This window comes from Diaporthe batatas, assembly GCF_019321695.1.
Source record: "Diaporthe batatas strain CRI 302-4 chromosome Unknown Contig00001, whole genome shotgun sequence".
In the NCBI taxonomy this organism is placed as follows: Eukaryota; Fungi; Ascomycota; class Sordariomycetes; order Diaporthales; family Diaporthaceae; genus Diaporthe; species Diaporthe batatas.
Window position 1 is genome coordinate 4,305,005 of NW_025408548.1, and position 23,152 is coordinate 4,328,156.

Genomic DNA, 23,152 nt, shown 5'->3' on the forward strand with positions numbered 1-23,152 from the left:
GGATGCCTTACCGTGTAGGCACAGTACAGTACCTGCCAACCAACCCAAGAGTCGACGAGCGTTGTAGGCCCGAGGGGTCCTACCAAGGCGCTCGGGCCCTCCTTCCAGGCGTGATGTAGGTTCCTGGATGGTTGATGGGATGGCTGACAGCAAAACCACTGCTGGAGCCTGCAGCCGTGTCCCCCGTCCAAGCCCCCGGTCCAAGTCCCCGTCCCCCAGGCCGAGGCGGGCATCATCGAGTCACAGTATCCATGTTTCAGGTAGTCCTGCCTGGTGAGCCAGCCGGCGTGCATGTGTACATACGGGCGACGCGTCCCAGTCTTGCCAGGTCGCCCAGGTCGGCAGTCATACCAAACTGCCAGGTGCTCGGATCCAGCCATCAGCCCGGTGATGTCAGTCAGCTGAGAAACCACAGAGGCTCAACACACACACCTGGGCTGCCTTGGACGACCTGGTCGCCTGCCCTGTTACGCACCTGCACCCTGCACCCTGCACCCTGCACCTGCACCTTCCACCTTCCACCTTCCCACCTTCCACTGTCCACTTTCCACCTCCCACCTCCCACCTCCCACCTCCTGGCAGGGGCTCGTCATACCTGGGTACCTACCTACCTAGGTCCTTCGTACAGTCATACACGGGAAAGAAGGTCCAGGCGGCGACTCTGGCGCGCTAAAAAAAAATACCCACCCAAAGGTTAGGAAGCTTTTTGTACACTACTCGAACCCGCGGCTCGCCTCGGAGACACACAGACACCCACCCATCTACCCACATCGCCGGGCTGCGCACTTGGCCCACTTACCAGTCTGCGACCACATCCCTCCTCCCGCCCTCCAGGCAGGAGAACCTCACGACCGTCGCCTCTCACCGTGAATTCCAACATTCTTGCCTGCTCCCCCCTAGCCCCTCCACTCGTCCGCCGCACCACTGCCTTGCCCACAATCATGGCTCCCCGCCCCGAGCAGAGCCAATTGAAGCGTGCTGCCGTAGGTTCCCGAGTCCCACTTCTGGCTTACACGGCCGCCCGCCAACATCAATAACTGATTCTCTCCTTTTGCCAGGGGTCGCCCGCAGACCACGATCCTGACTCGTCCAAGAAACCGCGCCGATCCGAGCGCCTGTCGCAGCAGCTCTCGGTCAAGACACCAGTCGACACCAAGCAGCAGTTGCCATCGCCCGTGACACACGTCTCCCCCGAGGAGAGCAGCTCCCGTTTCAAGGAAGGCACTGCCACCCCGCCCGAAGGCCGCTCCAGCCAGGTCCTCACCAAGAGCCAGGAGACCTACTCACAGATCCAGGGTTTCTCCTCTCCGCCCCAGGATACCCAGGCCTTCTCCCAGCAGGTCGTCGACCCCAACGAGCCCTATTCCAAGGATGTCAAGGACGAGGTCAAGGAAGGCGTCTGGGGCTACCTGTTCCCCCTAAACACCAAGTATGGCGGCAAGTGCCTGGTCATGAAGAAGAGGGCTGCTTGTCCGAGGTCAGACGCGTTGCAGGATGGCGCACAGAAGAGGAAGGGCGCCAAGAAGTCGCCCAAGCAGCGGGAGGAGAGCTTTGAGAACACAAAGATCGCCGATGCCCCATCCGGTGGCTACCTGATAGGCCGTCACCCCGAGTGCGGTATGTCTCCCAACTGTTGAGTGCCGCCTCTGACAGGTCGATACTGATCTGGCCCAGATATCGTTGTGGATGACGGCAGCGTCTCAAACCGCCACTGCTTGTTGTTCACAGAGCACAAGACTAATGATACTATTGCAATTGTGGAGGACTTGTCAAGCAACGGCACCTTCGTCAACGAGGCGATCATTGGGCGCAACCAACGGCGGGAGCTGAAGGAGGGCGACGAGATAGCAGTACTGGACAAGGCCCGTTTCATCTTCAAGTATCCCAGGGCTAGGCAAAGCAACGCGTTCCTCCAGCAGTACACCTTGCTCGAGCAGCTGGGAAAGGGCCACTTTGCAGAGGTCTTCCTATGTGTCGAGAAAGCGACCGGCAAGAGATATGCTGTCAAGATCTTCACCAAGACCCCGGGGCTGGAGGACAAGCCGAAGACGGACGGCCTGCAACAGGAGATCGCCGTTCTCATGGGTGTCAGCCATCCGAACGTGCTTTGTCTGAAGGACACTTTCAACGAGAAGAATGCTGTCTTCCTCGTGCTCGAGCTCGCAGCGGAGGGGGAGCTTTTCAACTATATTGTGATGAAGCAGAAGCTGACCGAAGATGAGACGCGGAAGCTCTTCACTCAGCTTTTCCAGGGGATCAAGTACCTGGTGAGGCACTCTTGCTTTTGCTTTCCTCGCACTTTACTAACCAGTACCACAGCATGATCGAAATATCGTCCACCGGGACATCAAACCCGAGAATATCCTCATGGTAGACCGAGACCTCCACGTCAAGCTTGCGGATTTTGGCCTCGCCAAGATTATTGGCGAGGAGTCGTTCACCACCACCCTCTGTGGCACGCCAAGCTATGTCGCACCGGAAATCCTGGCCGACACAAGGCACAGGAAGTACACGAAAGCGGTCGACATTTGGTCCCTTGGGGTCGTGATGTACATCTGTCTCTGCGGGTTCCCGCCCTTCTCCGATGAGTTGTACTCCAAGGACTTCCCATACACCCTGTCGCAGCAGATCAAGAGCGGCAGGTTCGACTATCCTTCTCCGTACTGGGACTCCGTGGGCGACCCTGCTCGTGAGTTTTTTTTTTTTTTTTTTTTTTTAATATATATCAAAAAAAGAAGCCGGGGGGGGGGCTCCGTGGTCTCTGCACAAGTTATTTTCATGGTCGACTAACCGATTCCCGCAGTTGATCTGATCGACTCCATGCTTGTGGTTGATCCGGACAGACGCTTTACGGTGGACCAGTGCTTAGACCACCCGTGGATGACCGCCAAGGGCCCTGGTGTAAATGACAGCACCGACGGCTTGGTCGGCGGCGTCAGCGGCCTCGACATCCAGCGCCGTGGGATCGCGCGGGAGCGCACCTTGCTCAGCAGCATCAACTCGGTCAGAGTCAAAGAGGTGCCTGGCGTGAACGGGAAGGATCCTGTTACTGTGTACAGGAAAAACACTCGGCCAGCCGTTGCGGAGCCCAGACCATTCGAGAACAGGAACCCGGAAGAGTTCGCGGCCATGGGCGGCAAGGGCGACGAGACGCTCTTCGGCCATGACGCAACCAGCCACTATACCAAAGATGACCTGCCCCAGGGGCCCGGCCCAGCTTTGCTGGTAACGGAGAACGGCAACGGAGTGAAAACAAAGGGAAAGGCGGCCAAGGGAAGCAAGCCATAGTATCGTGAGATTCCTCCAGCTCCTGCCCGGCCTTCTCTCACAAGCCTTGCTGGACAGTTCCGTCAAGACTGGCTAGGTGGTTCGTTCGAGATGGACTTTGACTACTGAGCAACAGAAGCTTAGTCCGGCCACTTGTCGCCTTCGAATTACTTGTTCTTCTTTGTTCAGGGTTGCGATTTGATTATAATATGCCTATGTTTCCGCCATTTTGCTCTTTCACGGACGAAATTATGTATATTGCTGCTGCTTTGTCGGAGGACGATCGATGCATCCCGCTCCCAGGGCGATACTGGGAAGAGGAGGGGGCATGGGAACATTGCTTCAGAGAGGTTGGCGGTTTGGAATTGTTTCAAATATGCAACGGGGCGGTCTCCAGGCGGGATACCAACAGAACATAACAAATGTGGACACTTTGCCCACGCTGGCGACACTGGTCAACTACCGGCCAGGAAAAAGCTATGGCGTTACGGTGTCGAGGTCACATTGCGTGGGGTGGGGTCTATTAGTGCCAAGGACCTCTGGGAAATGATGTAAGCACTCACAGCTTACCTGACAGTCTCGGCCATGTGCTTGCTGTTGAAGGTGTTTGTATTGCCGTGGGCCCACAGAAGTAGATATCGAGCCACAGAGTGCACGCTACGTGCTGCCCCTTGACCATTAGCGCCACCATCTGGGGGGTTGGCGGGCATTGATGCTCTTTCGATCAATCATTTCATATTACCATTAAACCTATATGGACCTATCTTTACAAGGCACACCACCCTTCATCCCTAATCAAGCTTCCCTCACAGCCGACCGGCCGACCATACCAGCCCGATGAAAGTTGTGCAGGAGTCATCATCATCTTCGTCTTTCGTCGGAATCGTCGTGGTTCACATCGTGCGCCAGTCCACCAGTCCACCCATCATCCATCCAGAACCATTCAAAATGCGCGCCATGATGGGGGCACCCTTTTTTCAATGGGTGGGTGCAGCCTACCTCTCCCGAACCCCCCCCCCCACCTTGCTTCGTGTCCCATGAGATGCCTTCTGTGATGCACGACTGCTTGTGTGTTTGTGTGTATATATGGCTTCCCCTGCGTTCCATGCACCCCTCGCCCGTAACAAGGTCATTGCGCTAAATTCGACAAGCCAAGAGGGCAGCACGAAAAGACAAGCCAATCTCATGACTTCAAGAGGGAGGCGAGGCATAGCTCTCATGCTTTGCTGGATTCTGCCCCAAGACGCCGCATTCAAAATACAAATACCGCCGATTCCGAGATTCCCAACGCTCAAAGGCTCCGGTGGAGCAGAGGGCGACATGTGACGCCGTTGGGAGATAAAATTTCAGTAATCACGGCGGGGAGAAGGCATTACCTTCGATACCGCCTCCAGCGGAAGAAGGCACGGCAAGAGAAACACAGAAACGACAGCCACAAGGTGTTTAAGACGAGGATGACAGCTGCAAGAGCCTCCTCGCATGGTCCCCGTCCTTGTGGCTGGTGCGGAAATGGATGGGCCAGAACGTCAACGGCACGGAGCAGCCCTACCTCTCAGGAATGGGTGACTTGGCTAGCCTGCCACCCGCACTGGCACGCTTCGCGATCCGGCCCTCCTTGTCCTTGGACGCCAGGGGGCTCGCCCCGCTGCCGCCGCCGGCAGGAAGGCTTCCCACGGCATCGACACCGACGTTGCCCGTGAGGAACGACCCAGGCATCGTCGACTTCCCGCGCTTATTGTCGAGATACTGAAGAGCACTGCGGCTGAGCGGGAAAGCAGGCAGCCCAGTGGGGACCTCAGCACCATTCTGTAAGAGCATCTCGGCGATGGCGAATGGGACCGTTTTCACGTCGGCCGGCGGGGGTGGTTGAGGCGAGACTGCTGGGCTCGGAGAGGCGGGATCGGCAGCTGCCAGTGCGAGGAAGACGGGGTGGGTGCCGCGGGACTTGTCCGCCACGTTGGGGTTGGCACGGAGGGCTAGGGCATAGATGACCTGCTGGATCTCGTTCTTCTTTATGGCCGCAAGAAGTGTATCATCGGGGGAGGGGTACCTGGACAGCGTGGCCGAGATGGGCTCGACGAAAGCCCTGTCCACGTACTTGGAAGTGATGAAGCGCAGCCTCTGCTCGCGGGTTGCCTGAGGCGAGGGCTTCATGCCCGGCTCCAACCTCGACTCCCAGATCATGTTGGAGACGCGGTTGCCCACGAGCAGGAGCAGCTCGACAATGTCGGGCGTGAAAGAGGTGATGTCCAGGGTCAGCGACCGGACCTTGCTGATGTGCGTCCCCAGTGACCTGTGGATCCCGCTGCACTCGATACAGAGGATGATGGCAAGGTTGATGGACACCCATTCAACCTTGGACCCGGACCCGCAATCAGCACACCAACAGTTCCCTTGGTCGTTGTCGCGGAGCATTTGGAGTAGCTTGTCAGGGCTTTCATCAAAGGTGCCGCCGCCGCTGGGTGCGCGCCCCGTCTGTGGCCGAGCACCGACGGTCGTCCGCCGACCGGGCATGTTTGCCGACGGCGGATGTGCTTGCGCATGCCCGAGTGACGGGCTCTTGCCTGTCAGGATGGAACCGATGTCTCTCCTAAAGGAACCGGAGTCGCTGGACGGCGTGCTGGAGTGTGCCGGCTGGTCCTTCAGGCCCCTCTCGACAGCGCTCTGCAGCGCGTTGTTGATGGCTGTGATCCAGCTGTTCATGTCCTCCTCTGAAGTCGCCTGGTAGACTCGCTTGAAGTGCGGGGTGATTACTTCGAAACAGAAACGACGCTCGGCGTTCCTTGCTTCCCTGACGGATGCCATCCGCAGATCGATGGGGTCCATGTGCAGGTCGAGCCTTTGCTTCCAGTTGCTGTACTCTGAGAGCTTGCCCCCGTCCAGGACGATCCAGAACCTGAGCGGCTCATTAGCAGCGAAGCGGCACGATTGTGATAGGGGTGACATACTTGTGCCAACCCTGCTTATTCAAGTTGCGAGGGTCGACATGCCCGCCGGGGCGGTTCAAAGCCCACAGGAGCCCTTCCTTTCTCTGCGATTCCGTCTCGGTCTGAGTGGTATCGCGCTCCTCAAGGTCGCGAATTCCCTTGAACTTTGAGCCCTGGGACGGACTGGCCAGCATGGCGTGGCTCAGGCTGCCAGGGGACCTGGAGAGGTCGCCGGTGCTGGGAGCTGGCGTGTTTGAGCTGCTGATCGCGACGGACTTGAGCTGTGAGCCCGTGCTGTCCGCCCTGCTTATCTCCGTGTCGGACGTGTTCCCGTTCGCCGCGTTGCCCGAGACCGAAGAGGGTATGGAGTCGGGCTCCACGTAGGTGAGATTGCTCTTCTCGAGGAGCCTCCGCTTCTCCTCACGCTCTCGGCGTTGGTATTGGTACTCCTTGTCCGCAACCTGAACCTCGCTCGAGAGGGCCTCCAGCTGGGGGAGCAGCCTTTCGACCTTCTTGGAAGCTTGCAGGTAAGCCCGGGCCTGGGCATCTGCATATCTAGTGAGATGCGACAACACTTCTTGTTCCTTGCGGCCCCCTGACAGGTCCTGCATGAACGAGGAGTAATCAAAGCGCTTGAGCTCGAAATTGCGCCGCTTTGTTTGGTATTTGGTGTCACTGTGCTTGGCCTTGACCGAATCGTGTCGCTGACCGAGGTACCGACCAACGTAGGCGTAAAAGTCCTTGCTTTCCTCCTCGAAATCTCGCTTCTTGGCCTCTGCTTGTTTGATGTCGATCTGGTACAGCTTACTCAGCGGTTCGATCACTATCTTCTGCAGGTTGAGCGTGTTCTGCCTCTCGTAGCTGAGGATCTCCCGCGCGATCTTGTCAAAGTAGTGCTCGATGGCCGGCTGGACGGCGTTGGCGTTGGTAGATGAGGCGCCCCGGAGTGATTCGACAAAGGCCACCTGCGCATCGTTTGCCTCGATCTGTGCTGCGTGGGCAGCTTCTGCCTTCTTGATCATGCGCTTCATCTGGGTCCGCATGTTCCCTGTTTTTTGCTCTAGCGCTTTCATCGTCGCGCGGAAGACAGGCCCGTCGTCCGACGCGGAGACATCGTCATTGGGCCTCGGGCAAGAAACATCGACCTTTACGGGCTCTGGGAGGGGGGTGGCGACTGGAACGGCGATGGTGGTCGTAGAAGGCGAGACTACGCTGTTAGCGTCGTGAGCTGCGACGGTAGGGGAAGCAGGCTCGTCGATCTCAAGGGTGCTTATTCTCGACTCCACGGACTGAGACGAAGCGCCGCGGCTCCTCGGCGGAACAGTCAAGAGAAAGGGCGGCGGGGAACTAGGTTGGCTGAGATAGGGCGACGTGTCTGTAGACGGTCAGGACATGGCGGAAGGGGCAGGCATCGGTAGGCGACATACTCTGGACCCAGAATGAGAAGCTGGCGAGGGTCTGCAGCTCGTGGGCGCGCGAGTCGTATTGCACAAACTGTGAGCCAGTCAGGTGGGTGTCGATGCTCTTGCATGGGCCTTGGAACTCACGCTGCAGGAATTCCTCCACCCGCCGCCCGAATCCTCGGCGTTCCTGGGCGGTTTCCACTTCCAAGCCCAATCGAAGGTGACGGAGCCGCTGCCGCCCGTGGTGAAGTCGCCGATAAGCTCGACGTTGGAGTTCTTGTGTAGGTTTGGGTCCGCGTGGAATTCCCGCGTGACGAGATTCTCGACTTCTCTCGAGGTGGATGCATAAACATATGTGAGACCATTGATCTGGGTGTCCACCGTATTGGTGGTATTCGGGTCGGGGCTGGTGGTGGGTGTCTGACGGACGTTGAAGGTGAATGTGAACATGAGCTCGTCATCGTTGCTGAGCTTCAGCAGGAAGGCAGATGCGCCAGGGTTCGTCGCCAGCTCAGGATCCTGCAGGCGACACAGGCAGCCAGTCAGTCTCTGGGCGAGGGCAAGATGGTGGTGTCTCCCCCTGGCTCTTGTTCCCCCTTCTCCTTGTGCGTCTGTCTGTCTGTCTGTCTCTTGCTCTCGCTCTCGCTCTCTCGCTCTCTCGCTCTCTTGTTCCCTCTCTTGCTCTCTCTCTCTCACACACAACGGAGGGCGGTTCAGGGAGCAGGGCAGGGCGGACCTGTATAAACTCAACTGGGGTGTTATCGCCGGCAGGGCGCGATGCTGATACTCTTGTGGCGGGGAATGCATTCGGGGAGACGGTGATGGACGTGCGCTTCCGGGTATTGCTTATGACGAGCGATGCGATAGATACTGCGGGAGGGGAGGAGGCGCGGGTCAGCGCGGGGCGCAGAAGAGAGGGCAGGGGGTCGGCTGTTCGGGGGCAGGACTCACATCGATTCTGGTCGCTGAGATAGAGGGCGGCGCCGTCGTCGGGCCTACTCGAGATGTTGCCCATGATGAGGCGTCAGGGGCTCGAGGGCGGCGCCCAGAGCCGAGAGGCAGGGCAAGGGGTTATGAGCTATGTGCCGTGTGCAAGGCAGCGAGCGGGCGCGGTAGTCATGCAAGAGGGGGATGGCGGTTGCGCTCGCGTGTGGACGGCGTGGCTAAGAGGCGGGTTGACTTGTGCTGGTGTGCTCTGCTGCGATATTATTAAAGAGGTTGGAGCCACCCAAGCCGTCGCGGGGTTGCGCCCAGGGCCTGCAGGGTGCTTGTATGCTGCAGGAGGCGGCAGGTGTGTGGGTCACTCGTTCGTAACACGATGCGCGCGTACCTAGGCTTGCTAGGTAACGGAGGGAGAACAAGGGAATCATGTGCCGGGCTGCTGGGACCTGATTTTGTTAGTCTCTGGCAGGTCATGGGTTGCCTGGCAGGCAGGTACACATCAGCTGCGGGCGGTCGTGCGCACCGCGCTGGTGGCCTGCTCACTGATGACCAGCAAGCAGTACTCGTTTTTTTATTTATAAGTCTTGCGACCACCAACCACCACCATCCTTTGGGCGCTGCCAGCCAGGCCGCCAGGCCGCCAGGCCGCGGCCACCAGGGTGCCTGGGCCATGTACTGTGGTACCAGTAGGCCACCCGCACTGGGCATGAAGGCCTCATTTCTCCAGGTCATGACTAGGCCGTATCCAGTCCCTGCACAGCACCCAGGAACCAAGCAACCATTTGACCACCAGTCATCAATCAAGGCCCCGGGACGTCCCTCGTATAGCACTCGACCCACAGCGCAAAGCTCCATCAGACAGACCTGTGTCCATCTCTCTTGTGCCCGCCACGCGCTCGTCGAGACGGCGGGGGGCTCACCGCCGGCAGACCAGCATGCTGTGCTTCTTTATGGACTTGTTTCCAAGTCGCCCAACGCGCTGTGATGACGTCCCTTGGCCTGCATTTCGGGGGGTGGGGGGCCCTCTAGTCCACCCTCGCATCCTTGCCGTGCCCTGCCGTGCCCTGCAGCGACGGCCTCCTTAACAACCAAATCTTGTGTCTGTGCCCTCTACTACAGCTGCCCGTTTCTGGGGCATTTCTGGGGCGTTTTAGTCCAGCCAAGTGCGCGCCGTCGTGCTTAGACACCACTGTGTACTTAAGCACTTAGCTTGCTTCTTTGCACAGACAACGCATACGTAAACGTACAACTCCCAACCGTGCCCTTGTTGATTGCCAGTCCTCCCGTTTCACAGACACCAGCCTCCTGCTCCATCAACTCCCTGACTGATCCAGCCGTCCGCCGTCCGCCGTCCGCCGTCCGCAATTCGCAGTCCGCCTTCCGCCTGGTCCTTCTTGTTGCAAGAAGCCAGCCCCCCTACGCCGCCTGCCGCCTCCCTCCCAGAGTTATGTTGTGGTCAGGATAAGGGGCGCGGACGTCACTTGCACCCACCCCACGCCAGCATCCCGCCCTGCCCTGCCCTGCCCTGCCCGTACTGGACTGCAACTCTCACCATGTCGACATCTTCGGACCGCCAGTACAAGCACAACAGCAGGAGCCTCAACAAGAGCATCAACCGCTTGCAGCGCGAGGATGGCGGCTCGCCGCGGAGGTCGAGGGCTGGCTCGCGGGCCTTCCAAGCGGCCGTCAGCTACGAGGATGCCTACAACTACGCCCTCAGCGTCGCTTTCCTGCACTACTTGCTGCAGCCCAAGAAGAAGAGGAAGGAGTACGTCACCGTGCCCAAGGCCCCCACGAGGGTCCATACCTACACCCAGAACATCGGCGAGCTGGTCAAGGAGTTCATCCCCACGGGCTCGACCTCCGGCAAGGAGGTCAAGCTGCCACACAGCTTCTCCGGCTGGCTGGAGAAGCGCATGGGGCATGTCGTCAGGGGCACGGAGAGACTGCAGGGCTTCAGCGACCCAAACCTGAAGAGGAGCTTTGCAGAGGCCTACACCTCCTTCACCGAGGCAAGCTTCCGCAAGAGCCTCGACAAGGACCGCAAGCTCGAGCCCCTGATCCTCATCTTCTACTCGTCTGCCTCCAGGGCCCAAGGCCGGGGAAAGGCCCCCGACGACCACACCTGGAAGATCCTGGTCGACAGGCACCTCGCCCTCTTCGTGAGGCTCATCCTGAGCATCTTCAGGGAGCACGGGACCGACAAGGACAAGCCCGAGCTCATGGGCAAGCTCCAGACCCTGGAGCAGAAGCTGCTGCGCAACGACGAGAACCTGTCAATCGACGGCGGCCAGGGCGGCGGCGAGCACAAGACCATCGAGGTCGACATACCGCACAGCTACCAGGTCAAGGACATGCACATGGTGCAGATCGTGGGCAAGATCTTTGGCCGCACCAACTCCCAGCTGCAGTCCGATGTCGATGTGAACCGGAACATCTGGACCGAGGAGGCCGCCCTCAAAGACCTCAAGGCCTACCAGCACCGCCTGGACTCGAACATGGACGGCGCCCTAAAGCGGCAGGATTTCGATGTCAATGAGTCCTTCGAGGAGTGGAAGGCGGGCGAGCGCCAGCACCTGACATCGCTGATGCTGGACGTGTTGAAGGTCCGCCCCGACCTCAGCAAGACTGTCACAAGCTTCGAGAAGCCCCTGCCCGTCCGCCCCACGTCCATCTTCTCCGACGACCAGGCCTTTGCAGATCTGGCCAAGATGATCAATAGTCCTGACTCGGCCGGCCCCGGAGGTGACCCGTCCTTCAGTCTGAGTTCCCTCTCGTTTGATGACAATTCCAGCATACGCAGCGTGGATGAACCCAACTACACCTTTATCCCCCCTGACCCGAGGGCCTTTTATAAAATGATACTCCAGAATGCCATGACGTTCGATCAGTTGCACACCGAGTCCGACGACTTCGTCCCCCTCTCACACCAGTCCCTGGAACTGCTGAACGAGCTGTGCGCGTACTGGCGCATCCCCCAGTTCACCAGACACGTTACCTTCCTCGAGGTCGCCGTGCGCAAGTTCCTGGACCAGGAACTTCGTGGCGACGAGCTCGATGCCTGTTTTGATTTTGTCAAGGCTCCGCCGCCCGAGCCCAAGAAGCTCCCTTACATCCAGCTGTTCACGGCGACCCTTCCCGAGATTGACCCAAGCAAGTGGACCCTGGTGGACTTCACCACGTACCAGCAGATACTCAACGCTCTTCATGATGCCCTTCTCCGAGATGTCTATGACGTGCTGATGCACTGTTATGAACCCAAGGCACCCTCCGTAGGTGTGACAATGGTCCTTCTCATGAACCACGTGTACCCGGACCCGGTGTTTGCCGAGAGGGACGAAGAGCTGGACGAGTTCGCCAAGACGCTCACCGAGGGCCTCAAGCAGCAGGCTGAACAAGTGTACCACGGCTTCCTCGAAAAGGAGGTTCCCCAAGCAAAAGAAGATTGGGACTTCTCCCATGTCGTAAGCCTCGGCCGAGCAGTCACGAAGCTGTGCACCAGGATAAAGAAGAAGTACTCCAGGAACCCCAAGATTATGGGCGTCTCTCCATTTGCTGTCCTCGTCCAGACAGTGTTCCCCAGCTTCGAGGAGGATGCGAAGGCCCTGGTCGAGACGATCGTCATAGCGGCCAAGGAGAGAGGGGAGGAGGTCAACGTAATGGACGGGTTCGACCTGTACAAGGAGCTGGTCGAGCTCCGCAAGATCCACCTCGAATTCCTGCCCGGGTTGCCCTTCGCCTTCCACATCGAGAGTGTTCTGGAGGAGTTCGTCTGGCGCTGGATTGGCGAGGCGGAAACAAGAATGACACAGTTTGTGGAAGAAGCCATCAAACAGGACCAGTTCCAAGTCAGGACGAACCATCCGGGCAACGTCCCAACGGACGCGGAACGCCACAGCGTGTCGATTATTGACATTTTCCAACTGTTCAACCAGACGGTCGACCAGATCTTCAAGCTCGAATGGGATGATGACGTCCACCACGCCAAGTTCATGACCGCCCTGGCCAAGGCATTTGCTTCCGGCATTGGCCGCTACTGCGAGATCGTCGAGGGTAAGTTCGCCAAGGAGATGGACCGCCAGACGGCCCAGGAGTTGGCGGCAGCTCAGAGGACCACGCAGGAGCGGTTCATGCAAATGGCAAAGGACGCGTGGAATACCAAGGATGGTATAGAGCCTTTCCAGTTCTACCCCGAGGTAAGCACCTGACATGCTCCGGAATGGCTGCCGAAACCACCCGCTGACCAGTCCAATCCAGTCCTTCGTCAAGCTGAACAATATCGAGTATGCAATGCAGTCGCTGGACAAGTTAGAAAAAGCCATGAACGTGGAGGGGTGCGCCGATGTGCTGAGGACCAAAGAAGGCCCGAAGCAGTACCGCAGGCCGGATAAGTATGTGTTCACTATCAAGGTCGTCGAGGCGGAGGATATCAAGGCTTGCGACCCAAATGGGTATAGTGATCCTTATGTGGTCTTGGTCGACGAGTACCAGAAGCGTCTTGCAAAGACTCGTGTGGTCTCCAGGACCCTGAACCCGCGCTGGGACGAGTCTGTAGACGTCACTGTCACGGGGCCAGTCAATGTCATCGCGACATTGTGGGACTACGATACCTTTGGAGACCATGACTTTGTGGGCCGGACATCACTGAAGCTCGACCCGGTCCATTTTAGCGACTACCTGCCTCGTGAATTTTGGCTGGATCTTGACACGCAGGGCAGGCTCTTGATCAGAGTCAGCATGGAGGGGGAGAAAGATGACATCCAGTTCCACTTTGGCAAGGCCTTCAGACACCTGAAAAGGACAGAGCGAGATATGGTGCGGAAGATCACAGACAAGGTACGCCAGGGGACTGTCCGCATGTGGCCCCCAACCCAACCCAACCCAAGCACGCCCCTTCCCCCCTCCCCTCCCCCGACCTCACCCTTCCAGGGGACAAGGAAGAGAAAACACAAAAACATGGCTCTTGTCCTGGTGTAGCAGCAGCGGCGATTAACATGCTCACAGCTCACGACTGTCATCAACGCCTCACTCTCCCATGAAGCCCTGAAGACACTGCTCAGCCGGGGCATTGCTGCATCCATCGGGAATATGTGGAAGACTAGGAAGACCGCTGCTCCGCCGGTGACACAGGCTGATGTTGAGAACGCACTCCAAACGCTGTTTAACTACTTTGACGAGAACTTCGCCATCATGAAGCAGACGCTGACCGAGGCGACAATGATGGCCGTCATGACCCGCCTGTGGAAGGAGGTCCTCATGGCGATAGAGAGCCTTCTCGTGCCCCCGTTGTCAGACAAGCCGTCGACGCAGAAGCCGCTCACGCAGGTCGAGCTCGACGTGGTCTACAAGTGGCTCGACATGCTCTTTGAATTTTTCCACGCCAAGGACGAGGACGGCGAGGTGCTGGGGGTCCCTGCAGAGGTGCTGAAATCGCCCAAGTGGCACGAGCTGGCGTCGCTCAACTTTTGGTACTTTGACCCAACCGAAACACTCATCCGGACGTCGGAGCGCATGGTTGCAGCGACGCAACAGCGCGCACAGCAACAATCCCAGCAGGCCAGCAGGCAGTCGGCACCGGCGACGTTTGGGCCGACGTTCAACTCGGGGGCAGGAGCATTTGGCAGCATGGGCACCATCCGCCGTGGCAAGTCTATCATGATGAGCCGCAACCTGGGCACGATGAAGCGGGCAAAGGAAGAGAAGCGCAAAGAGGCGCAGGCAGACCCGTCGGACGACATGATCCTCCGGATCCTACGGATGCGGCCGGAAGCGGCAGGATACCTGCGGGAGAGGCACCGGCAGAAGGAGAGGATGGCGGCAAGCCAGGCTGCGGCGGCGATTGTGCGGCAGAGCATCACCCAGGGGTTCAACGCCGGCGCATACGGGAATAATTCCGGCAAGGGCTCTTACGGCAACCTTCCCCGGCGATAGGGCGGTCGGGAGAACCGGGCGGCTGGGGGCGCCCGAGGGACGAAGCAGGGGGCGCGAGGGTGGGAATGACAGCCTTGCAGCCTTGTGCCCTCGCTGTGCCCTCTCTGTGCCATGGCCTGGGGATGGCGAGGCGAGTGGGGGATGATGGCAGCACGGGTCATGAGAGAAGGAGGCCCAGGGCGAGGCCTTGGTGGGACAGTGCTTTCTTTTAGTCTAGCAGCAGATACCCCGACGAGGAGAGACCGAGGCAATTGCTTGTGTGTGATATCTGGTACGTACGGGCTTGAATTGACACTACATATGTGATTGGAAGGAAGGTTTTTGTCGGCGTGTGGCCTTGGGCGGGCATATGCGTAGAGAGAGAGAGAGAGAGAGGGTTGTGTGTGTGTGTGTGTGTGTGTGTGTGTTTTGGCCCGAGGGACCCTGTTCTGCCTGTCTGCCTGTCCGCCCGTCACGCACGCACGCACGCACGCACGCACGCACGCACACACACATCGCTTCCTACTTTTCCCGACTCCTCTACCGTCCAGCCCTGTCAAGATCCCAACAGCAGTGCGTGCCCAGGAGCCATCCCGAGTCTGCATCGGCGCCATGCAACCGCAGAGAGGTCTTCGTCTGGCCCTGCCGCAATTCCAGGTCCGGGGCGCGGGCCATCGATCGGGGCTGGGCCAGCTGGGGCTGCTGTCACGCAGCTGCCGCCGCGGGCACTGCTGCGGCAGCGGTCGCAGGCCAGATCTTGCAGCCCCGCTATCGCCCGTGGCCCCTCCACCCCCGACCCCTCGACACCTGCTGTCAACTTCTGGCCTCCCTCGTGCACCGCAACCCACCCTCACCCTCACCTCCTCCCTCTCCCACTCCCACTCCCACTCCCACAGAAGCTCTTTCAGGGCCAGCCCAGCTTTCAAGATTTCGTCCCTCCGCACGGCCCAGATTGCCCGCCACCTCTCGGCTTCTTCTTCTTCTTCCTCCTCCTCCTCCTCCTCTCCTCCTGTTCCTCCCACCAACCCAGGAAAAGAAGCAAGAAGACACCACGGCAACATGTCTTCTTACACCACCCGCAAGGTCGCTGCCCCCTACACCCTCGAGCACCGCGTGTACATCGAGAAGGATGGCGTGCCCGTCTCGCCCTTCCACGACATCCCCCTGTTTGCCAACCAGGAAAAGACCATCCTCAACATGATTGTTGAGATCCCTCGCTGGACCAATGCCAAGCTTGAGGTGAGCTCCCCCCCCCTTTTTTTCCTGGTGTCGCCGCCCCTCGACCGTGACCGCCTCGTTCCCTGGCTAACCACCGCCCTGCCAATCGCCTAGATCTCAAAGGAGGAGCTCCTCAACCCCATCAAGCAGGACATCAAGAAGGGCAAGCTCCGATATGTCCGCAACTGCTTCCCTCACAAGGGCTACCTGTGGAACTATGGTGCCTTCCCTCAGGTATGTCTACAACAACTTGCATGACCACCACCAGTCCAGCCACAGACCGCGCCCTCCCCCTTCCCAACGTCTTTCTACCCCCCTCCCCTCCCCGCAACACCACCACCACCACCCAAGAACAAAAAGGCCAAACCATACCGCTGTTGTCTGACAACCACCCCAACCCCTTCAGACCTGGGAGGACCCCAACGTGGTCCACCCCGAGACCAAGGCCAAGGGTGACAACGACCCTCTCGACGTCTGCGAGATTGGCGAGCTCGTTGGCTACACCGGCCAGGTCAAGCAGGTCAAAGTCCTGGGCGTCATGGCCCTCCTGGACGAGGAGGAGACCGACTGGAAGGTCATTGTCATTGACGTCAACGACCCTCTGGCCTCCAAGCTCAACGACGTCGAGGATGTCGAGCGTCACCTGCCCGGCCTCCTGCGTGCCACCAACGAGTGGTTCCGTATCTACAAGATCCCCGACGGAAAGCCCGAGAACCAGTTCGCCTTTACCGGCGAGTGCAAGAACAAGAAGTACGCCATGGACGTCGTCCACGAGTGTGCCGAGGCCTGGGAGAGGCTGATCACCGGCAAGACCCCAGCTGGCGGTGTCTCTACGTATGTGTTGGGCCCAACGCTTTCGTCACGACCTCACGGCCCTGCGCCCTGCTAACAATCCCTCTTGCAGTACCAACCTGACTGTCAGCCACTCGCCCAGCCGTGTCTCCCCCGACCAGCTGCCCCCTATCCCTGCCAACCAGGAGCTCCCCCCGGAGAAGATCGACGCCTCGATAGACAAGTGGTTCTTCATCAGCGGGGCCTCGGCGTAAATACATGGCCCAAGAAGACCGCATGTGGGGCCGAGGAGCCCCCAAGGGGCCGAGGCAGCTGGACCTCCCGGGTTTCCGCCAGTTCGCAATCGCACATCAGCTTGAAAAGTAGATAAAAAGAAAATCCCCGAGAGAAATACAAGCTGTTTGAGCATCTTGGGACCTTATTCGAGTGACCTGCCCGTCCCGCTGTGTCTATTTATGCCTGGTGTTGGTGGCCATGGCCGAATATGCTCGGATATACAGGTTGGATAGTTGACCCAAAGAACGCCAGGCTTTTCCTTGCGAACGCCGCAGGCGCCATGCACATGATCATGTATTCTCCCCACGGCTGCCCTGATGTACAACGGACCGCCGCTTCCCCTAGGCAGATGGCCCGGACGGATCCACTACGCATCCGCCAGGTCGGCCTGCTTCTGCAATGCCCGTGAGTGTCTGTCGCACTCCTCGACAAGACTCTTGATACCGAGGTTCTCGCAGTCGAGGTCCAGGAGCTTTCCGTCCTCTGTGTCCAAGGAGCAGTCGTCAGGATCCGTAAGCAGTACAAGACGAAGGACGCCTGTAGGCAGGTGCGTGCACAGCCATGTGCGTACATGGGGAGAAATAGGATGGGCACAACGTACTGAATTTGACCTGCAGGGCAGCCTTATCGGTCGAGGCCCGCGGCAGCAGCTTCGTCTGGATGGCCATGCCCTGGCTGCGCGCCGTCGGCGGGAGGAACGAGAGGAACAAGCGGGCGGACCTTGACCTCGCAGAGAAAGGGTTGAATTTGGTGTTCACCTCGGTGATGAATCGGGTAATCATGTTCGCAGGCGGCGGCGTGTGCTGGCGGCTCGCGGGATCGAGACTTTGTGCTGGCGACGGGGCTCAGGCTTCTGGGGCTTTTGGAAGTCAGTCGAGGCTGTGAAGGCTGTGAGCGAGCGGGCTGGCGTGGGCTATGGTGTCTGTCAATTTGCCGTGGTGGCGGCGAGCGACGTTTGGCGCGGGGAGGCCCCGTCGGGAGCTCTCTCCAGCTTACCTGCCGCAGGAAAATTCGCGGCGGGCACGGAGGGTAAGGCGATCGATCGCCTGACCCCGGGCTGACCCTTGTTACCCTTGCTTGCTGCTGGCCGGCCCCCAGCGCTCGGGCCGTTGGCGACCTCTACAGGCTCGACTACTAAAATGACGTGCGGCTCAGGTGCAGGCGAATCGACGAAGCTGTCCTGTACTACTCCCTCCCCCGGCCCGACACGCCGACACGGTCAGGCCGACCGAATAACCACAAATCCAACCCGCTCGTCACGAGACACTTTTCATTGAGCCTCTACCACCACCCCGGGGCGCATAAAGAAGAGGGAGGCGAAGAGAAAAGCACGCATATTCCCGGACATGTCCTCCTTCGACTCGCTGCAGGAACGCCTGACGGCGCTGCAGGAGACGACGGCGCAGGCGAGGGAGCTTATCGACCGACTGGCCAGCCTAAAGTTCCAACCTGGCTCCGTGCCGCTCACCGCCGGGGAAGGCCCTGGCGAGGACGACGACGGTGTTGCGGCGGAACTGAGCGGCGAGATCGGGAACATGCTGCGCGACGAGGACGAGGACCTGGAGCTCCTGGCCGAGGAGATCACAGACCTGCGCGGCGGCAGCGGCGGCAGCGACGCCGCACGGCAGAAGGAGAGGCTGCGGGAGGGCGTGGCCAGGCTGGAAGGGGAGGTCAAGCGGTGAGTGACTTTGATGCTCGCCCCCACGTCCCACGGCTCCCGTCGCTGATGCTCAGCCCCGGCCCCGTCCCAGCTGCCGCGCCTCATTCCACAGGGCGCAGCTCACGGCGAGGCGCTCCCTCGAGGCGGCGCGGCGCCTCGAGCGCGAGCTGTTGTTACGGTCCTACACACGGGCGGCCTCGACGCCCACCCGGTCAGGCGCCAACTCGCCAGCGCCGCCGGCAATCCCCGCCCCGCGGCGACGCCAGACGCACAAGACCACGCCGGGCTACGGCGACCCGCTGGTGGCCGCGTCGTCGGACCTGACCGTGTCGCTGCGGCGGGCGCACCAGGCCGTCACGGACGAGCTGTCGCGCAGCATCGCGGTGCACGAGGCCCTGCACGAGTCAACCCTCAAGATGAAGGCCCTGGGGTCCAACTACTCGCGCATGGACGACATGTTGCGGTCAAGCCGTGACCTGGTCGGCGTGCTGCTCAAGAGCACCAAGACCGACACCTGGTACCTGCAGACCACCTTCTACATGCTACTCGCCACCCTGTCGTGGCTGGTGTTCCGCCGCTTCATGTACGGCCCCCTGTGGTGGCTCGTCTGGCTCCCCGTGCGCCTTGTGTTTCGCTCCGGCTCCGCCGCCGTGGGCCTGGTCGGCGGGAAGCCTGACGCAACCATGGAGGTCGGTGTCGCCGGGGCCGGCGCCGCGCAGAGCATCAAGGTCATCGGCGTCGGGGAGCAGGGTGCTGTACCTACTGCACAGGTTGGCCAGACAGGCGAGCGTGCCCCTGATAGCGAGGACGCAGATCCCGACACCATGGCCGCCAAGGTCGGCAGGATCGTTGACAGGATCGAGGAGCAGGTCGCCCAGATGGACCGACTTGGCCAGCAACCGGCGGCTGGGGTAGGCAACGAGGCTGAGGGCCTCGAGCCGGCCGCTGGTGGGGACGCGGTTTTTGCCCAGGAAGCTGCCGCGCGGGTTCGGGACGAGCTGTAGGCACGTGGGCATATCCAGTAATCATTTTGGGAATGTGGCGGCAGAGCCAGTACTCTGGTATTTTATTATAACCACGGCCTCGGTCGCCGGTTCCAACACAGACGCTACGGTCATGACGATGCCCCCGTTTTGAAGATTCCCGCTTATGGGCAGAGCCTGACACGCCCCTGTACAGTTCCCAGCTCTCCCCCTTCTACGACCCATGACTGCGTACAATGTGTCGCAGAATGTGATGTCTATGCCCAAGGTCATTGATTTCGCCCAGATGCGATGCGATGTTTTACTACGCTTTGCCCCTTACAAGCCCGGGGCCCAAGAACGAGGCCAAATCCAATACAAGCCGCGAGCAGGCCCCCCCCCCCTTTGCCCGTCAAACGCATGATTTCAATCTCGTAAGGCGAGGGTTGCGAGACCCCGGGGTTCCCCGGGGGGGGGGTGATGGCTTGCTTTACCAAACCCAGCAGCACCTCACGCCCCAGGCCCTCCAATGTCAAACCATCGTATCATTACCCTCCTCCCCGGCTCTACTTAGTCGCTAGGCGGACAGCTCAGGTCGCTTCGTTCACGCCCTCCATCTCCTCTACCTTCACTCGCTTCGCACTGTTGAAGGTGCTGGTGGCAGACACAGAGGCGTTTGGGGAAGGGCTCCTGAGCACCTCAGGAATCTGCAGGAATCTGTCGAAGTACGTGTCGAGCCACTTGGCGGCCTCCTCACCAGCGTCGTCGACGCTCGTGTCCCACCTGCCTAGGCTTCCGACGTAGCCGTCGGGGCGTACAGTGACAATGGCGACCTCCCCGGGCCCCAAGCTGCCCAGCCACTTGTTCGTGCACAAAGAGCCGCGGGTGTCTTGCTCTGGAATGTCGTCCAGGTAGAATGTCCAGCGGCTGTCCTGCAAGAGCGGCGGCAGGTCGGAGATCTCGATGTCAGATTTGGGCATGGTTGCTATTTTGTCTCGGGTTAGCATTCATCCCGGCGTGGCGGACCACGACCTGCCGCGGTTCAGTGGTTTCTTTTTTGTTTTTCTTATTTTCTTCTTCTTCTTCTTCTTTAAAGGGGGGGGGGGCGGTGGCTTACTGATCAGGCCAAAGGTGAACAGGTGGCTGACAGCCGTGTACCTCTCCGGCCGCACATATATGTCCTCAGGGGCGGGCATTCTTGGCTGTGCTGCGTAGGACAGGCTGGCTGCTACTGACAACTGGCGAATGAGGGAGTGGTCTGCCGCCAGAGCGTCGCAGAAATTATCTAGGAACATCTTTGCCTGGTGCACGTCCCACATGAGGAGGTATATCCTGAACTGCCCGAGCATGGGGATGTCGAGTTGGATATCCACTGGGTTAGAATCCAGGTACCGTGTTACTTTGGCCGGAGGCAGCAGGCATCCCGGTTTGGCCTCCCCCAGCAGCCACGTCTGGCTCTCCAACATGTTGATGGAGTTCTCCCCATACTCGGCACCAATGCCGGAGATGAATCGGACGTTGGTCTTGAAATTCTCGGCCAAGGTCACGGCGTCACCGGCAGCGATCTGGTTAGCATGCTCGTAGTCGAAATTGACGAGGTCCAACGCGATCTTCCTCCTCTCTTCCTCGTAGCTTTCCAGAAGCGTGGGTTTTGCCAGCCCCCGGACAGAGAGGTTAAGCTTCCACGCCAGGTTCCAGGAGTCATGCATTGACGTGTTCATGCCCTGCGCCGCCTTGGGTGAGTGGGTGTGGCTGGCGTCACCTGCCAGGAACGCCCGGTGGTGAGAGTCACAGAACCGACTGGCAACCCTCTGGCCGATCTGATAGCGCCCAAACCACTCGATGTACTTCCAGTTCACCCTGAACGGTGCCATTATCTGTTTTGCGCGAGCCATGATGAATTCCTGGCCCAGTATCTTCTTGTCCTCCTTCATGCCACTCTTTAACTCGATGTAGAATCTGGTCATGTTGCGTTCCCGGGGGATGATGAGGATGGAGCCAAATTCCTGAGAGAAGACTAGTGTCTTTGACCAGATGTCCGGGAAGTCGGTGTCGAGTTCTCCATCCAGCACACCCCAGACGACGGGCTGCGACATGCCCACCGGTCGCGCCTCGGGGATGCTCTTCCGTACCTTGGAGTGCGCGCCGTCGCCTAGGCAGGGTCAGCTCGGGGTCCGCGTCCTACGGCAGGCCTGTCTTGCAGGGGCCAGACTCACATCCAACCAGGTATTGTGCCAATATTGTCCTCTTGTCCTGGGTCACATTCACTCTTGTGTTTATCTGAAGCGCTGCGCCGACCTTTTTGAACATCAGGGCATCACACGCGCTATACGACTCAAACGCGCAGTTTCTCTTGACCTCGACCCCGCGCTTCTTCATGTCCTCGATGAACAAGCTCTCTACCATTCCCTGGTGAACGAGCAGAATGTAGGGGTCCAACACATCGATGACGGGCGGGTAGTGGACTTCGCGGCCAAGGCGGCGGAGGGGCTCGTCAGCCGTTGAGCGCCAAAAGGAGATGTCATAGACGCGCACACCCCTCTGCAGCAAGGGGTCAACAAGGCGCATCTGCCGGAAAGTCTCGATGGTTTTGGGTTGCAAGCCATCAGCCCTGTGCAAGCCGGTCAGCTCAGGGCAAGGCCCGCCTGATACGATAATAGGCGCCCGAGGGACAGTATATACCTTCCTACAGGTGTGGGATCGGCACGGTCGTCTATGACCTGGGCCTTGATGCCAAATCTCGACAGATTTGCGCCCAGCATCAGCCCGGCCGGACCGGCGCCCACGATGCAAACCTGGGTTTGCGACGGAACCTCGGGCATGCTCTTGAGGAGGGTTATGCGGTCGACGCAGTTTGCGCCGATCACGCCCTCGGTAGTCTCGACATTGCCATCATGGCTCCGTGTGTTTTCCGAGCTCGTCTCGAGGATGCCGGGTGCCATGTTCGCAGGACGTGCTCGAGGCCTGTGGGATGCGGGAGGACCTGACAGAGGCGCGAAGGAAGGTATCACGGTGTTGGGCGCGCCCCACTAGCAAGATAGCCTGAGATGTCCAGATTATGCTTCTCCCAGTGATTGCTCAAGCCCTGGGTTAGTGTCTGGACTTGAGCCCAAACCAGGCAGAACTTGGGCCGATACCGCGGCAGGGTGGAAGTCCAAGCCAGAATGCTCAGAACAGCGCGGCCACCTGGGCACGAGTCCGGCTGTGGGCGACAGGCTCAGGATCGGGTGGAGGGGCGGCAGATCGGTTCACAGGAGGCGGCCCAGGATCACGGGACAGAAAGACGACAGGGAGGATATAAAGGTCGGCAGTAAAGTATGTGTACCAGGATGGTCGACAGGACCCCTCAGCCTCTGGAATGCAGGGACGATGATGGCGTGGATGGACAGTTAGGAGGGTGGGTGGAGGAGGTATACCGGGCCCTGGGGTGCGAGGGACGCGGCAGGAGAGGTTGAGAGACGGGGTGGTTGTACTGGTGCCGAGGAAGCCGGATGGTGTAGGCGAGGGTGTGTAGGAGGAGGAGGAGGAGGAGGAGGAGGAGGAGGAGGAGGAGGTGATGGTATGATGTACTGGACTGGACTGGACTGGACTGGATGGATGGTGGATTGGATTGGATCAGACTGGACTGGACTGGACCGGGTTGGATTGGATTGGATTGGATCGGGTTGGGTTGGATTGGATTGGAGAACTGGATTGGATTGGATTGGATTGGACTGGATCTGGGACTGGGACTGGGCTGGGCAGGATTAGCTGCGGGCGTGTTGACAGACAGATGGGTGGAGGAGGTTGACACTC

At 59.6% G+C, this 23,152-nt stretch overlaps 7 protein-coding genes across 7 annotated transcripts; 4 read left to right on the top strand and 3 right to left on the bottom strand.

Annotated features, from left to right (window-relative positions):
* Positions 1–941: 941 nt before the first annotated feature.
* On the top strand, positions 942–3,288 carry KVR01_000919 (uncharacterized protein; the record flags this gene model as incomplete). The annotated part of the gene is made up of 5 exons (XM_044793354.1): positions 942–983; positions 1,059–1,617; positions 1,675–2,267; positions 2,320–2,689; positions 2,804–3,288. The coding sequence occupies 5 exons, from the start codon at positions 942–944 to the stop codon at positions 3,286–3,288; spliced, it is 2,049 nt and encodes a 682-aa protein (XP_044650868.1).
* Positions 3,289–4,812: 1,524 nt separating this feature from the next.
* Positions 4,813–8,612, bottom strand: KVR01_000312 (uncharacterized protein; the record flags this gene model as incomplete). Its single annotated transcript, XM_044781652.1, has 6 exons — positions 4,813–6,163; positions 6,216–7,569; positions 7,622–7,688; positions 7,742–8,116; positions 8,334–8,467; positions 8,549–8,612. 6 exons carry the CDS (start codon positions 8,610–8,612, stop codon positions 4,813–4,815), a joined length of 3,345 nt encoding a protein of 1,114 aa, XP_044650261.1.
* Positions 8,613–9,508: 896 nt separating this feature from the next.
* KVR01_000934 (uncharacterized protein) lies at positions 9,509–14,784 on the top strand. Its single transcript, XM_044788622.1, has 3 exons — positions 9,509–12,735; positions 12,797–13,375; positions 13,544–14,784. The coding sequence occupies exons 1-3, from the start codon at positions 10,093–10,095 to the stop codon at positions 14,468–14,470; spliced, it is 4,149 nt and encodes a 1,382-aa protein (XP_044650883.1). The 5' UTR covers positions 9,509–10,092; the 3' UTR covers positions 14,471–14,784.
* Positions 14,785–15,061: 277 nt separating this feature from the next.
* On the top strand, positions 15,062–16,713 carry KVR01_000464 (inorganic diphosphatase IPP1; the record flags this gene model as incomplete). The annotated part of the gene is made up of 4 exons (XM_044786491.1): positions 15,062–15,688; positions 15,782–15,901; positions 16,074–16,501; positions 16,572–16,713. The coding sequence occupies 4 exons, from the start codon at positions 15,062–15,064 to the stop codon at positions 16,711–16,713; spliced, it is 1,317 nt and encodes a 438-aa protein (XP_044650413.1).
* Positions 16,714–17,102: 389 nt separating this feature from the next.
* KVR01_000504 (uncharacterized protein) lies at positions 17,103–17,517 on the bottom strand (the record flags this gene model as incomplete). Its single annotated transcript, XM_044793180.1, has 2 exons — positions 17,103–17,218; positions 17,337–17,517. 2 exons carry the CDS (start codon positions 17,515–17,517, stop codon positions 17,103–17,105), a joined length of 297 nt encoding a protein of 98 aa, XP_044650453.1.
* Positions 17,518–18,081: 564 nt separating this feature from the next.
* KVR01_000182 (uncharacterized protein) lies at positions 18,082–19,399 on the top strand (the record flags this gene model as incomplete). The annotated part of the gene is made up of 2 exons (XM_044794752.1): positions 18,082–18,413; positions 18,487–19,399. The coding sequence occupies 2 exons, from the start codon at positions 18,082–18,084 to the stop codon at positions 19,397–19,399; spliced, it is 1,245 nt and encodes a 414-aa protein (XP_044650131.1).
* Positions 19,400–19,947: 548 nt separating this feature from the next.
* On the bottom strand, positions 19,948–22,299 carry KVR01_000124 (uncharacterized protein; the record flags this gene model as incomplete). Its single annotated transcript, XM_044785490.1, has 4 exons — positions 19,948–20,342; positions 20,475–21,509; positions 21,574–21,968; positions 22,040–22,299. The coding sequence occupies 4 exons, from the start codon at positions 22,297–22,299 to the stop codon at positions 19,948–19,950; spliced, it is 2,085 nt and encodes a 694-aa protein (XP_044650073.1).
* Between the last annotated feature and the right edge of the window lie 853 nt (positions 22,300–23,152).

Coding starts and splice junctions, on each gene's coding strand:
- KVR01_000934 (XM_044788622.1), top strand. CDS start 10,093: ATGTCGACATCTTCGGACCGCCAGTACAAGCACAACAGCAGGAGCCTC. Junction 12,736..12,796: donor CTTTCCAGTTCTACCCCGAG/GTAAGCACCTGA, acceptor AGTCCAATCCAG/TCCTTCGTCAAGCTGAACAA. Junction 13,376..13,543: donor TGCGGAAGATCACAGACAAG/GTACGCCAGGGG, acceptor ACATGCTCACAG/CTCACGACTGTCATCAACGC.